Source organism: Schistocerca serialis, chromosome 4 (genome assembly GCF_023864345.2).
Source record: "Schistocerca serialis cubense isolate TAMUIC-IGC-003099 chromosome 4, iqSchSeri2.2, whole genome shotgun sequence".
In the NCBI taxonomy this organism is placed as follows: domain Eukaryota; kingdom Metazoa; phylum Arthropoda; class Insecta; order Orthoptera; family Acrididae; genus Schistocerca; species Schistocerca serialis.
This window is the reverse complement of record NC_064641.1, coordinates 754,911,621-754,926,812: the sequence shown is the minus strand read 5'-3', so window position 1 is coordinate 754,926,812 and position 15,192 is coordinate 754,911,621. Positions and strand designations below refer to the sequence as shown.

The following is a 15,192-nucleotide window of genomic DNA, read 5'->3' as shown; positions in this document are numbered from 1 at the left end:
CTGAAAGTATTTGTATGGAGTGTAGCCATGTATGGAAGTGAAACATGGACGATAACCAGTTTGGACAAGAAGAGGATAGAAGCTTTCGAAATGTGGTGCCACAGAAGAATGCTGAAGATTAGATGGGTAGATCACATAACTAATGAGGAGGTTTTGAATAGGATTGGAGAGAAGAGAAGTTTGTGGCACAACTTGACTAGAAGAAGGGACCGATTGGTAGGACATGTTCTGGGGCATCAGGGGATCACAAATTTAGCATTGGAGGGCAGCGTGGAGGGTAAAAATCGTAGAGGGAGATCAAGAGGTGAATACACCAAGCAGATTCAGAAGGATGTAGGTTGCAGTAGGTACTGGGCGATGAAGAAGCTTATGCAGGATAGAGTAGCATGGAGAGCTGCATAAAACCAGTCTCAGGACTGAAGACCACAACAACAACAAATAGATGCTGCCATTTTGACGTCAAATTTCTAACACCAGGAGAATTGAGGAAGTTTTGCAAGTATTAGATACACTCCTGGAAATGGAAAAAAGAACACATTGACACCGGTGTGTCAGACCCACCATACTTGCTCCGGACACTGCGAGAGGGCTGTACAAGCAATGATCACACGCACGGCACAGCGGACACACCAGGAACCGCGGTGTTGGCCGTCGAATGGCGCTAGCTGCGCAGCATTTGTGCACCGCCGCCGTCAGTGTCAGCCAGTTTGCCGTGGCATACGGAGCTCCATCGCAGTCTTTAACACTGGTAGCATGCCGCGACAGCGTGGACGTGAACCGTATGTGCAGTTGACGGATTTTGAGCGAGGGCGTATAGTGGGCATGCGGGAGGCCGGGTGGACGTACCGCCGAATTGCTCAACACGTGTGGCGTGAGGTCTCCACAGTACATCGATGTTGTCGCCAGTGGTCGGCGGAAGGTGCACGTGCCCGCAACCTGGGACCGGACCGCAGCGACGCACGGATGCACGCCAAGACCGTAGAATCCTACGCAGTGCCGTAGGGGACCGCACCGCCACTTCCCAGCAAATTAGGGACACTGTTGCTCCTGGGGTATCGGCAAGGACCATTTGCAACCGTCTCCATGAATCTGGGCTACGGTCCCACACACCGTTAGGCCGTCTTCCGCTCACGCCCCAACATCGTGCAGCCCGCCTCCAGTGGTGTCGCGACAGGCGTGAATGGAGGGCCGAATGGAGACGTGTCGTCTTCAGCAATGAGAGTCGCTTCTGCCTTGGTGCCAATGATGGTCGTATGCGTGTTTGGCGCCGTGCAGGTGAGCGCCACAATCAGGACTGCATACGACCGAGGCACACAGGGCCAACACCCGGCATCATGGTGTGGGGAGCGATCTCCTACACTCGCCGTACACCACTGGTGATCGTTGAGGGGACACTGAATAGTGCACGGTACATCCAAACCGTCATCGAACCCATCGTTCTACCATTCCTAGACCGGCAAGGGAACTTGCTGTTCCAACAGGACAATGCACGTCCGCATGTATCCCGTGCCACCCAAGGTGCTCTAGAAGGTGTAAGTCAACTACCCTGGCCAACAAGATCTCCGGATCTGTCCCCCATTGAGCATGTTTGGGACTGGATGAAGCGTCGTCTCATGCGGTCTGCACGTCCAGCACGAACGCTGGTCCAACTGAGGCGCCAGGTGGAAATGGCATGGCAAGCCGTTCCACAGGAATACATCCAGCATCTCTACGATCGTCTCCATGGGAGAATAGCAGCCTGCATTGCTGCGAAAGGTGGATATACACTGTACTAGTGCCGACATTGTGCATGCTCTGTTGCCTGTGTCTATGTGCCTGTGGTTCTGTCAGTGTGATCATGTGATGTATCTGACCCCAGGAATGTGTCAATAAAGTTTCCCCTTCCTGGGACAATGAATTCACGGCGTTCTTATTTCAATTTCCAGGAGTGTATAATGACATTGTTGCCGGCTGTACAAAGAAGCGACTTAACCTTGGATATTTATTTACTGGGCTCGTCTATTTAATTTATAAACGCTGTCTTTTACCTGCAGGTAAATTGTCGGACGCAATGGCGTCGGAAGGCGGGCCTGACCCGCGGGTGGAGTTCCTGGGCAGCTACGTGCAGAAGACTCTCAAACTGAAGCCGGAGAAGTGGGGGCGCGTCATGGCCACCGAAGAGTTCCGCCAGATCGTCATGGACTTCCTCAACAAGCCGGAGCCAATGGTGAGTGAGCAAAACACATTGACCCTCCAGAAAGCACAGCTGCGCCCAGATGCAGTACTCCATCTAACAGTAGTCTTGAGATATCACTCAGGAGGTTTCTTCGATTTGTAACCTGTACAACACGCTGCTGTACCGGAGTAAATACGTTTCGACTGTATGTTCTTCTGCTTTCTACACCATCTTTGGAATTTCACCATCGTAGATCTGATTTCCTAGGAGCCGCCAATGAAGAGGACGATGCATGTGACTGAAGAAATTGTTATTGTAGAAATGATTTTCCATCTAATTTTGCTTTCAGAGTTAATTGTTTGGCCTGGCCTGCTTACATTCATTTTGTTTCTTTTGGAAATGGTAAAGTTCTTCTATAACACCCGAAAAACATAATGTATTCTATAAATGCGAAGACACTTCAGCTGACGTTGATAGAACGACCTGTTAAAAAATTATCTTAAATGCGAGTCTGTGTGAATTATTTACTTACAGAAGTGTACCCCTTCGACTATACTTTTCTCAAACTACCATGTTTCAGTATCAAACTGCTATCATTATCTGAATCCTACACGTAGCAGTCGTTTTGATTGTGTTTATGTTCTCCAAAAAATGGTTCAAATGGCTCTGAGCACTATGGGACTTAACATCTATGGTCATCAGTCTCCTAGAACGTAGAACTACTTAAACCTAACTAACCTAAGGACATCACACAACACCCAGTCATCACGAGGCAGAGAAAATCCCTGACCCCACCGGGTATCGAACCAGGGAACACGGGCGTGGGAAGCAAGAACGCTACCGCACGACCACAAGCTGCGGACTATATTCTTCAAAATCTGTCACTAATCACACACAGATATTAGTTAAATGCGAGTGCCCTGTACTCTTAACTGTACTGCTACAAGACGTCTCCGTTAACGATTCACTACAGCGGAGAGACGTATACCTCTCAACCACTATAATAAGACAGAATAATATTTATCTGAACTGGGCAAACACTAACTGCAGTATGATATCCGCAGGTGCTCATAGACACCTTCTCTAAAAGAGTAAGTACATCAGGGTATTATTCGCATTACAAGCGGGTGATGTCAGCATGATAAAGAAATTGCGGCTAACATCAGCATTCCTGCTGAACAAACTCCACCTGCACAATAATTCATTCAACGATAATGAAGAACTCGCTCTAACTACTGTACTACCAAAAACACTTAGACCGAACTGCTGCTATCTACACTCCTGGAAATGGAAAAAAGAACACATTGAGACCGGTGTGTCAGACCCACCATACTTGCTCCGGACACTGCGAGAGGGCTGTACAAGCAATGATCACACGCACGGCACAGCGGACACACCAGGAACCGCGGTGTCGGCCGTCGAATGGCGCTAGCTGGGTAGCATTTGTGCACCGACGCCGTCAGTGTCAGCCAGTTTGCCGTGGCATACGGAGCTCCATCGCAGTCTTTAACACTGGTAGCATGCCGCGACAGCGTGGACGTGAACCGTATGTGCAGTTGACGGACTTTGAGCGAGGGCGTATAGTGGGCATGTGGGAGGCCGGGTGGACGTACCGCCGAATTGCTCAACACGTGGGGCGTGAGGTCTCCACAGTACATCGATGTTGTCGCCAGTGGTCGGCGGAAGGTGCACGTGCCCGTCGACCTGGGACCGGACCGCAGCGACGAACGGATGCACGCCAAGACCGTAGGATCCTATGCAGTGCCGTAGGGGACCGCACCGCCACTTCCCAGCAAATTAGGGACACTGTTGCTCCTGTGGTATCGGCGAGGACCATTCGCAACCGTCTCCATGAAGCTGGGCTACGGTCCCGCACACCGTTAGGCCGTCTTCCGCTCACGCCCCAACATCGTGCAGCCCGCCTCCAGTGGTGTCGCGACAGGCGTGAATGGAGGGACGAATGGAGACGTGTCGTCTTCAGCGATGAGAGTCACTTCTGCCTTGGTGCCAATGATGGTCGTATGCGTGTTTGGCGCCGTGCAGGTGAGCGCCACAATCAGGACTGCATACGACCGAGGCACACAGGGCCAACACCCGGCATCATGGTGTGGGGAGCGATCTCCTACACTGGCCGTACACCACTGGTGATCGTCGAGGGGACACTGAATAGTGCACGGTACATCCAAACCGTCATCGAACCCATCGTTCTACCATTCCTAGACCGGCGAGGGAACTTGCTGTTCCAACAGGACAATGCACGTCCGCATGTATCCAGTGCCACCCAACGTGCTCTAGAAGGTGTAAGTCAACTACCCTGGCCAGCAAGATCTCCGGATCTGTCCCCCACTGAGCATGTTTGGGACTGGATGAAGCGTCGTCTCACGCGGTCTGCACGTCCAGCACGAACGCTGGTCCAACTGAGGCGCCAGGTGGAAATGGCATGGCAAGCCGTTCCACAGGACTACATCCAGCATCTCTACGATCGTCTCCATGGGAGAATAGCAGCCTGCATTGCTGCGAAAGGTGGATATACACTGTACTAGTGCCGACATTGTGCATGCTCTGTTGCCTGTGTCTATGTGCCTGTGGTTCTTTCAGTGTGATCATGTGATGTATCTGACCCCAGGAATGTGTCAATGAAGTTTCCCCTTCCTGGGACAATGACTTCACGGTGTTCTTATTTCAATTTCCAGGAGTGTATTTGCGCAAAACCAGATTGCTGTGACGATGAGGAAATTAAAATTTAGGAATGGGTTACAGCCAGATGGCATCCGTCATGAATGTAGTTCCATAGAGACTTATAGTACAGGTAACCCCATAATTTACTACGTTTATTACTGAGGCTGTACGTCTTCGAAGGGTACCCTAGTTCTGACTATAAACAATTCCAGTAACAGCATTCGACAAACTGTAAACCCTATAAGCCTATTTGTCCCACGAACGCCATGATAAAAGATCAGAAAGGTCTCTCGTGCAACTATTCCCAACTATGGAGTTAGCAAGCGACATGTTGTGTTCAGGAAAAGACATAAGCTTCGTGCAGTCGGCAAGTGTCAGGAAATATATGATACACTCATTACGAGACACGTCTCTGTCGTTCTGCGAAGCTTGTACCAGCGTCTGGGCTCAATGACTGCCGTGACAGGGACAGAGTAACCGTGCAGAGGGGTGTCCTTTAACACGCACTGGTACCTTCATCCGCAGTTTTGGTATCCATTGACATCATCACCAGGGACCTATGTGCAAGCTATCTACTTACAAAACACTTGTACAGCCCATCCTGGAATTTTTTTCGAGTGTGCTGGACCCATTACAAACAAGACTAGTAAGTAAGTAGAACGCATGAGAAGAAGGGTTTTACTGGCACTCTCATCAGTAATATTATCATTGCTATCGCACAGTGAAGGTACTGAGCATGTCCTGCCGCTAGTGCGCTTTACGTACGACTAGCATCTGTTTGGATTTTTTTCCAGATTTCAAGACAGAGTTTCGTTGTGGAAAATATTAATATCATCTCGTCTTGATGTGTGCACTACGTTCCCAGCTTCTGTAAAGCGTCGCCAAACTTGGAGAGTTTGGGTTATTTTAAACTTGGCGCGTTTTTTTCGTTTCTTCTGCAACAGAATTCTGACATGTTTCGTGTACCATGGGGATTAATTTCCACTCTTGCTCATTTCTTTGTTATAAATCACTCAATTGTTGTTGATACTGTTTCTTAGAATCTGAGTCACACCTGGTCTCCACTTACGTAGTTAGTTGGGAAGGAGTGGAGGCCGTCTCTTAGGAAGGCGTTAAGTGAATTCTTTCTGATTTTTTTAAGTAGATGTTTTTTGCGTTGGTTTTTCGCGGTTTTAGATGTTACGATATTCAGCCTCGCTAAAACGACGTTGTGGTCACTAATCTATGTATCTGTCATGATGTTCCTTATTTACTCAGGATTATTTGTTGCTAAGAGGTCGAGTATGTTTGCGCAACCATTTGGAATTGGAGTGGGCTCATGAACTACTTATACAGGATAATTTTCCGAAAAAGCGTTTTTATGATCTCGGGTTATGTTTGATGCCTAACACCGATTTTAAACGTGCGTTTTCGCCAGTATACCGAGGGCAGATTGAAATCACTACCAACTATAATTACATAAGTAGGTACTGTCATACAAAGTATTAAGAAGCAGTACTCAGAAATGTAAGAATATACCGTAGTGTCCTATTTATTGCCCACAAAAGTACCGTGAGGACATGATTAGCTTAAATACAGCGTCCATAGACGCGTCTAAGCATTCTTACGTCATTCCTTACACGAAAGTGACGGGAAGAAACATTAACATGTTGTATGGTGGAAATACCCCCTTCCATGTACTCCACAGTGGTCTGCATAATATGGCTGTGGGTGTAGACTTCGGCGCTCCTTCTGTAGGAAATCGTTCTCATTCCATCACTGTGCAATTTATGACTGCACTGTATGCGCACAAAATAACTTGACCTATACCTGTGTATACGGAATATCAGGGGAAGAGACAACGGTAGTGGTAAAGACAACACATTGTGAACGCCCACTATTTCGTGGGGAAGTGCATTTCGCTAGCTGAAGCCTATGTGCAATCGCGTATCTTGCGGAACTCATAAGCTACAGCTAGTGAGTTTGCAAACGAATGTATTAGAAGGTTATGTCGGTACCACCAATAATTCGAGAAATATAAACGTCCAAAAGACAATAGCTTCTTACTACAAACACAAAAAGAACTAATCACGGTAACAAAGAACTAACCAAAAAAGAAACAAGTCTGCCAACACACTAGCAGAAGGAAATCTGATAAAAAAAGCAAAAAGATATAGTGTAGTGGGCAATGTCGCTTAGTACAATTGTAAGTCGGCTGTTTAGGTTTTTATATTGGTAACGCCACATAGCGCTCTGTATGAAAATCACTGGCTGTGCTGTGTGCAGTCTGTGGCTGGGTGGCATTGTTGTAATATTCGCTATTGTAGTGTTGGGCTGTTGGCTGTTAACAGCGCGTAGCGTTGCGCGGTTGGAGGTGAGCCGCCAGCAGTGGTGGATGTGGGGAGAGAGATGGCGGAGTGTTGAGAGCAGATGATCTGGACGTATGTCCATCAGAGATAGTAAATTTGTGAGACTAGACGTCATGAACTGCTATATATTATGACCTTTGAACACTATTAAGGCAAATACATTGTTTGTTCTCTATCAAAATCTTTCATTTGCTAACTATGCCTATCAGTAGTTAGTGCCTTCAGTAGTTTGAATCTGTTATTTAGCTGACAGTAGTGGCGCTCGCTGTATTGCAGTAGTTCGAGTAATGAAGATTTTTGTGAGGTAAGTGATTTGTGAAAGGTATAGGCCACTCTTTTGTAAGGATTATTGAAAGTCAGATTACGTTGCGCTAAAAAAATATTGTGTCTCAGTTTAGTGTTGATCAGAATAAGTAAAGAGAAAACTGAGTACGTTCAGTTTTGCTGAGCTGTTTGAAAATCAAATAACGTAAGGGGTTTACCAGCACAGTGATTCACTAATTCAAGGGGACGTTTCACAATATTGACAGTATAAATGAAGAACATTTGTCATGTGGAAATTGTGTATGAGTCCTCTGACAACCTGTTCATCAATATAATCTAAATATAATTTTCATTACTTTTTTCTCATTCTTCCACGTCTTCACTGAAATATTGGAGCCTTTGAAAGTACTTGTAGCTATGTCTTCCCCCTCCTTTATTTTCTTTAGTATGTAAGAGGAATAGCTAGTGGCTCCGGCAACCCTCTCAGGCACACTTCTTAATGAAATTTTAGCTACCTCGTTTGCCTCTCTCACCTTAAATGTAATGGCATAGCATATAATTCCACGCGCATGATTATGAAGAACTTCCCACGCACCCACTGTGTGTGAAGACAGCGATGCCATGGTATGTAGCAGAGCGGTAGCAATGAGAAAGTTGGAAGAGTGCTCGTCGCCAAGCGAAATTCAACTCAGGTGGCCGCCCTTCGGAACAAAGGGTTCGCCTCGCCTAGGTGCTGCGATATTTTACACGGCCTTAGCCTCCGGAGGCAACGGCCTTGCCGCAGTGGATACACCGGTTCCCGTGAGATCACCGAAGTTAAGCGCTGTCGGGCGTGGTCGGCACTTGGATGGGTGACCGTCCAGCCGCCATGCGCTGTTGCCATTTTTCGAGGTGCACTCAGCCTCGTGATGCCAATTGAGGAGCTACTCGACCGAATAGTAGCGGCTCCGGTCAAAGAAAACCATCATAACGACCGGGAGAGCGGTGTGCTGACCACACGCCCCTACTATCTGCATCCTCCACTGAGGATGATACGGCGGTCGGATGGTCCCGATGGGCCACTTGTGGCCTGAAGACGGTGCTTAGCCTCTGGCCATAGCTCAGTTTTCACTTCGGTTTGCCCGGCAGAGCTGACTTCAAGTTGCCACGTGTTGCAGATGCTGCTGGTGATGCAGAACAACGCGGCGCAGCTGTCGGTGGCGTCCGCCTTCCCGCTGAGCCTGAAGAACAAGTCGGCGTACTTCGTGAAGAGGGCGCGCACGCCGGTGCCGCGAGAGGACATCAACAGCTTCCTCATCCTGGGAGACCTCGCAGCCAGGCCCATAGAGCAGCTCGCCGCGCTCGTAGACGAGGTGAGCACACGTACACAGTGTCAGCTGTCTCTGCTTGTCGTTACACTCGCCTTCACGCTGAATGTGTAGACCATTAAGCGGAAAGCCACTAGTCTGTCAGCTGGTTTGACGCTATCTTCCACCATTTTCTATCTCGTGCAGATCTTTTCTTGTCTACACTATATTCCTTTCTAGGTAGGATTAATTTCTTCACTTCTTTCACTGTTGTGTCTTTTGCAGTTTTCATTTTAAGCAACTCATTACTCTTCTTTCTGCCACACTTCATTATCTCCCTCTTCGGTTTCTTTACCTTTAAGCTATATTATTGTGGTGTGCGTACTGTAAGACCTTCGGTACACACACCATCAGATTATTTGACTTGTCGCTCTAACGAAGTAGGCGAGTGTCAGCAATATGTCTCGTGGTCTTATTGTGGCGCGTTTATCTCCTGCCGTTAGGTCAGACGATAGAAATGCCACTTGCACGCTTAGAGTAGCAGATTGACGGTGACCAACTTTAAACAGAACTTGATTAATTTTCACACACATTTATTAAAATAATTAAAAGCATAGACATTGCGTAACTTGATTCTGGATGCTATTTACAATTGACAATCTGAAGTTCCTTTGGTCTTGGTACGTTAATCTTATTCTCACATATCTCTGATACTTGACAAAAGTGTCTATACATTTATCTTCATGGCTATGTACAGGAATGTGATAATCTTATTAGGTGCAGACTGAAATAGACTGGAACAGACTAATGCAGATTGGTACAGACTGGTGCAGACAAATGCAGACTGACTAATCGGAGGTCTGTACACTCGTTATACATCGCGCCTTCAGGTATCACTGCGCGAGTGTGATCCGCGAGGAGAAAAGGTTCTACGTTAGCAGCAATCTCATTGACTGCGTTACATATTAATACGCGGATCGGCGGAAGCAGAATTTTGTCCGTCTCGAAGGCAGCGCTATTTCGAAGTGCAGAGACGGACGAGTGCTGCGCCTGCGCTGTTGTGCTTAGCGGGGCGCGCTCTAGTGGGAAAGTTATGTACGCGCTGACGCTGACCACGTGGAACTATGTACACAACAATTATATTCCAGTTAAGCCCTCCATTCCTCCCGACGTGTCTTCCAAGAGCTTTTTACAGCCTACCAGAAGGGCTATGTCGTTTTTGAACCTTCCCATTGGTGCCTGACGTACCAGCTCCTTATTTTCGCGTAATCGCAGTTCGACACTTCCATGTACACTATCAGATCAAAGGAATTGAACGAAGAGTATGGAGAATTCATACGTTGCTGCAAAGTGCTTTAATTAAGTCAAGCGGCATGCCGGAGCGGTTTTTCGGTTTAGAACCCGTTGTTGTTGAATTTATGAAGGGTAAAGCATCTCAGGAACGAAAATTAGAACACCTGGAATGGATTGCAGACTTCTCATTTTAAGTGGACATGACTGCACCCTGCCACAGTAAGACACTGCAAGGTGAGAAACAACTTATTCTGATTTAGACAAACCCAGTCCAGTTCCCTGAGCACTGGCGTTGTAGAAAACGCGAAGTTTCAGGAATTCATTGTGGCTTTAAAGAATTACAAGGATAGTTTTCTAAACATTCTGAAGACAGTGCCAATCTTAAATCCTTATCGAGATGTATTCGAGACCCTTTGCCGTTTCAGTTGAAAGTGCCCCTGCACATGTGCAGATGTAACTGATTGTTCTGCAATATAATTTCCGTTTTAAGTACAAATCCTTTTATGTTAAAACTGTCCAGGATGTCTGCGTTGTTTTCGTGAGGTAGAGTTTCTACTTCACCACAATGAGGTTGCAAAAATGATATAATATTTCGATCAACATGTACGTGTGTATGACCTGTTTTCGATTACAAAACTAAATGAGTCGGGGTTACATGGCAACCTGAGTGCGAAAATCTGTGGTACTGTCTGCCTATGTCCGACAGTTTGTATTAGATAAAAATTATGTCTTCATCGCTCAAAAAAAAATTAATTAATTAATTAATAAAAATAAATAATACTGGAAATTTGTAAGTGATGTGTGCTGTCAAGAAATGTAAAATGTAAAACCAAGTCGCATGCAATGCGACTGCATTGTCATTTAAATTCGGCGCTTCCACAGTTTCCCCCTCTTCTCCCTCCTCCCATTAAGACAGCGTGCTGTGGCAGCTGAGGAAATGTGCTGCCAAGCTGAGCTCTACGGCACTCTTGCCTTGGCACGACTCGCAAGCCGAATTCTTGGCCGTCCCTGGTGTAGACCATACGAAAATGTAACAAAAACGCTCGGGGAACAAGAACCCTGTTTCGTAAATTTAGAGAACTTGAATCCGAAGAAGACTGCACAATCATTATGATGCCACCATCGTATATGTCGTATAGGCATCGTGAGAGTAAGACGAGATGTATTACAGCGCAGAGGTACATTCTTCCCTCGCTGACTACACGGATGGAATTCGAAAGGAAATCGATAATATTGGTGCCATGTACCCTCCGTCATGCAGTGTACAGAGCCTTACGGAGTACATTTGTAAATATAGATGCACATGTAGATGTAAATTACAGAAGATGTTCAGTGTAATATTTACGTAGAGATGAACGACTACATTAGATGGGAAAAGGTGAGAACATCATCAAACCAGTCGGAGTCTGATGATTTAAAACAAAAATTAAATGGCAAATGGGCGAGTCTGCATCTATGCACGGTTTAGTTGGTGCTGAGATGCTGAGTGCTGTGGAGGAGGCAGTATAGGAGAGCGAGGGCGAATAAAGCAATACATCTTGCAGCGAAGTTCATCCTAAAAAATAAATTGAAAAGGCGATTAAAATGTAAAAAAGAAGAGAAAATGAGTACGAAAAGGGATTGGTCTTAAGCTATGCATGTACGATGCAATGGACTTCTCAGAGAATTCGCAGTTACAGATCAGAAAGAGTACTTTTTTACATTCAGGACGTCAGAAAGTTCATTCAGCGTCCTTTCCGAAAAAGTGCGAGTTAAAAATTCAGTATGTTGATATTCATCTAAGAGAAGTCATATCTGTATCAAGCAAACTGTAGACTGTATTCTAACTTGATGCAGTTTCCTGCCGCATCTCTCCCGAATAGGGGTCAACTGTTTCTGTATTCATCCGTGAAGTTCGTGAAACAAATCGAGGAGTACCGAAAAACTTCATCCAACTAAAGAATGAGAAAAAAATTGTTTACTATCAAAAACAATCTTGATCACAATTTATTTATTACCGTAATAAATAAATTGTGATCGAGACTGTTTTTGATAGTAAATATAACACTTTGATCACTGTTCATTCCTACCATGTGTTCAAAAGTAATTGAGAAAAAAGCTTTTGGACATTTATGTGTTTATTTTGACACGCCATATTTTTAAATATGAGTAATGTAACATAAGCGAATAAAACATTAAGCGAAAACTAAAGCACACTCAAATCGATATGTCATGTTGCTGATCGCAAAGTAGGCGTACTACTATTGCACTCTGCTTAACGGATGGTTTAGTGGCGCACCATTGATTACTGAGTTGGAGAAGGGGGGAGCGTACTATCCAACTTACTGAACCGGACCCAGTAGATTCAAACACATATCACGATACAAAACTGATGTCGACTTATCTGCAGATCGTTCTTGTTTTTGGCTTCTGATGTACCACATTACGTCCAGCTTCAAATTATAAACCTTAAGTGCAACATACAGCTACATGATATCTTCACTATGCCAATAAAAATATTCAAATAAAAATAGATGGGCAGACTGCGAAACAGGAATATGGCTTGAAATACACCACCTTATCAGAAGTATTTGGACGCCTATGAACATTAATGTACGGTGTGTCCGCTCTTCGACGTCGTGAGGAACTCTGCTGGGGATACATTCAATGAAGGGTCTCAATGTCTATAGAGAAATGGCACGGCATTCTTCTTCAAAAGCTCAAACCAGAGACGGTAGTCATTTTGAACGCTGGGATCTGGAGCGAAGTCGACGTTCTAACTCATACCAAAGGTGTTCTTTTGGCATCATGTCGGGACTCTGGTTAGATCAGTCCATTTAAGGAATGTTATTGTACCCGAATTGTTCCTCTACCGCATGCAGCACACAATACCGCAATACCGTAAAATGTGTTCATACACTACTGGCCATTAAAATTGCTGCACTAAGAAGATGACGTGCTACAGACGTGAAATTTAACAGACAGGAAGAAGGTGCTATGATATGAAAATGATTAGCTTTTCAGAGCGTTCACACAAGGTTGGCGCCGGTGGCGACACCTACAACGTGCTGACATGAGGAAAGTTTCCAACCGATTTCTCATACACAAACAGCAGTTGACCGGCGTTTCCTGGTGAAACGTTGTTGTGATGCCTCGTGTAAGGAGGAGAAATGCGTACCATCACGTTTCCGACTTTGATGAAGGTCGGATTGTAGCCTATCGCGATTGCGGTTTATCGTATCGCGACATTACTGCTCGCGTTGATCGAGATCCAATGACTGTTAGCAGAATATGAAATCGGTGGGTTCAGGAGGGTAATACGGAACACCTTCCTGGATCCCAATGGCTTCGTATCACTAGCAGTCGAGACGACAGGCATCTTAACCGCATGGATGTAACGGATCGTGCAGCCACATCTCGATCCCTGACTCAACAAATGGGGACGTTTGCAAGACAACAACCACCTGCTCGAACAGTTCGACGACGTTTGCAGCAGCATGGACTATCAGCTCGGAGACCATGGCTGCGGTTACCCTTGACGCTGCATCACAGACAGGAGCGCCTGCGATGGTGTACTCAACGACGAACCTGGGTGCACGAATGGCAAAACGTCATTTTTTCGAATGAATCCAGATTATGTTTACAGCACCATGATAGTCGCATCCGTGTTTGGCGACATCGCGGTGAACGCACATTGGAAGCGTGTACTCGTCATCGCCATACTGGCGTATCACCCGGTGTGCTGGCTTGGGGTGCCATTGGTTACACGTCTCGGTCACCTCTTGTTCGCAATGACGGCACTTTGAACAGTGGACGTTACATTTCAGATGTGTTATGACCCGTGGCTCTATCCTTCATTCGATCCCTGCGAAACCCTACATTTCAGCAGGATAATGCACGACCGCATGTTGCCGGTCCTGTACTGGCCTTTCTGGATACAGAAAGTGTTCGACTGCTGCCCTGGCCAGCATATTCTCCAGATCTCTCACCAATTGTAAACGTCTGGTCAATGGTGGCCGAGCAACTGACTCGTCACAATACGCCAGTCTCTACTCTTGATGAACTGTGGTATCGTGTTGAAGCTGCATGGGCAGCTGTACCTGTACACTCCATCCAAGCTCTGTTTGACTCAATGCCCAGGCGTATCAAGGCCGTTATTACGGCCAGAGGTGGTTGCTCTGGGTACTGATTTCTCAGGATCTATGCACCCTAATTGTGTGAAACTGTAATCACATGTCAGTTCCAGTATACTATATTTGTCCAATAAATACCCGTTTATCATCTGCATTTCTTCTTGGTGTAGCAATTTTAATGGCCAGTAGTGTGTATTCCCGCATTTGGCGTTGTCTTAAGCGCAATAAGGGAACGACGCCCTATCCATGAAAGACAACCTCATAGTGTAACACCACCTCCCCTGTACTTATGGTACTAAGCACAACGGCAGATCCTTCCATCGGACTGCCACAGGGTACAGCGTTATCCATCGTTCCTAATCACTCGTTTCCATTCGCTCTGTACACCACCTCACTGACTACAGAAATGTGTAGCGTATGAGGAGCTACTGACCCATGGTACTCATTCTCTTTCACTCCCTGTGCATAGTCATTGTGATAGCTGGACAACTGGTAATACTTTGGACTTCACGACTAGTTCCTTCCGCTGATTTCGTGTGAATTTTCACACAGTGCACGACGGCTCCTGTCCGTCAGTGCATGAGGTCTGCCTGGTATGGTTTATCTGTGGCTGTACCTTCGTGTTTCCACTTCACAATCACATCACCAACAATCAACTTCGGCAGATTTAGAAGGATTGAAATATCCCTGATAGATCTGTTTTTCAGGTAACATGCCAAGACTAATCCACATCCAAAGTCACTGAGCTCTCCTGACGACCCATTCTGCTGTTACCGCTTTACTGTTTCTCTGCTGATAATACAATCGGCCCCGCCTGTTGTATACTGATGGTTACGCCTCTTGTGACATCTAGTGGTTAATTCCGCGTTATATAGAAGTGTCGATTGAAGACTGTCACAATTGACAGTGGAATAATGCAGGTGACTTCAGAATTTTTAGTATTTCTACCTCCAAATCTCCAAGAGCTGTCAATTTAGCACAAAGTGCTTTTTCATGTGCAGAGCAATGAAATCTGTCTGTCGATTGTTGCAATTTTTTGCTCTTTCGTTGTCAAA

The 15,192-nt window shown here is 46.0% G+C and overlaps 1 protein-coding gene and 1 pseudogene across 1 annotated transcript in view; both read left to right on the top strand.

The window, feature by feature from the left end:
• The first annotated feature begins 2,050 nt into the window (after window positions 1-2,050).
• The window catches only part of LOC126474748 (dynein beta chain, ciliary-like), a 734,368-nt gene continuing 721,226 nt past the window's right edge, over window positions 2,051-15,192 (top strand). The window contains exons 1-2 of the mRNA XM_050102225.1: window positions 2,051-2,206; window positions 8,604-8,798. Coding sequence (XP_049958182.1) covers window positions 2,051-2,206; window positions 8,604-8,798 — 351 coding nt within the window. The remainder of the gene's footprint in view (window positions 2,207-8,603; window positions 8,799-15,192) is intronic.
• Window positions 8,212-8,328, top strand: LOC126476276 (5S ribosomal RNA; annotated as a pseudogene).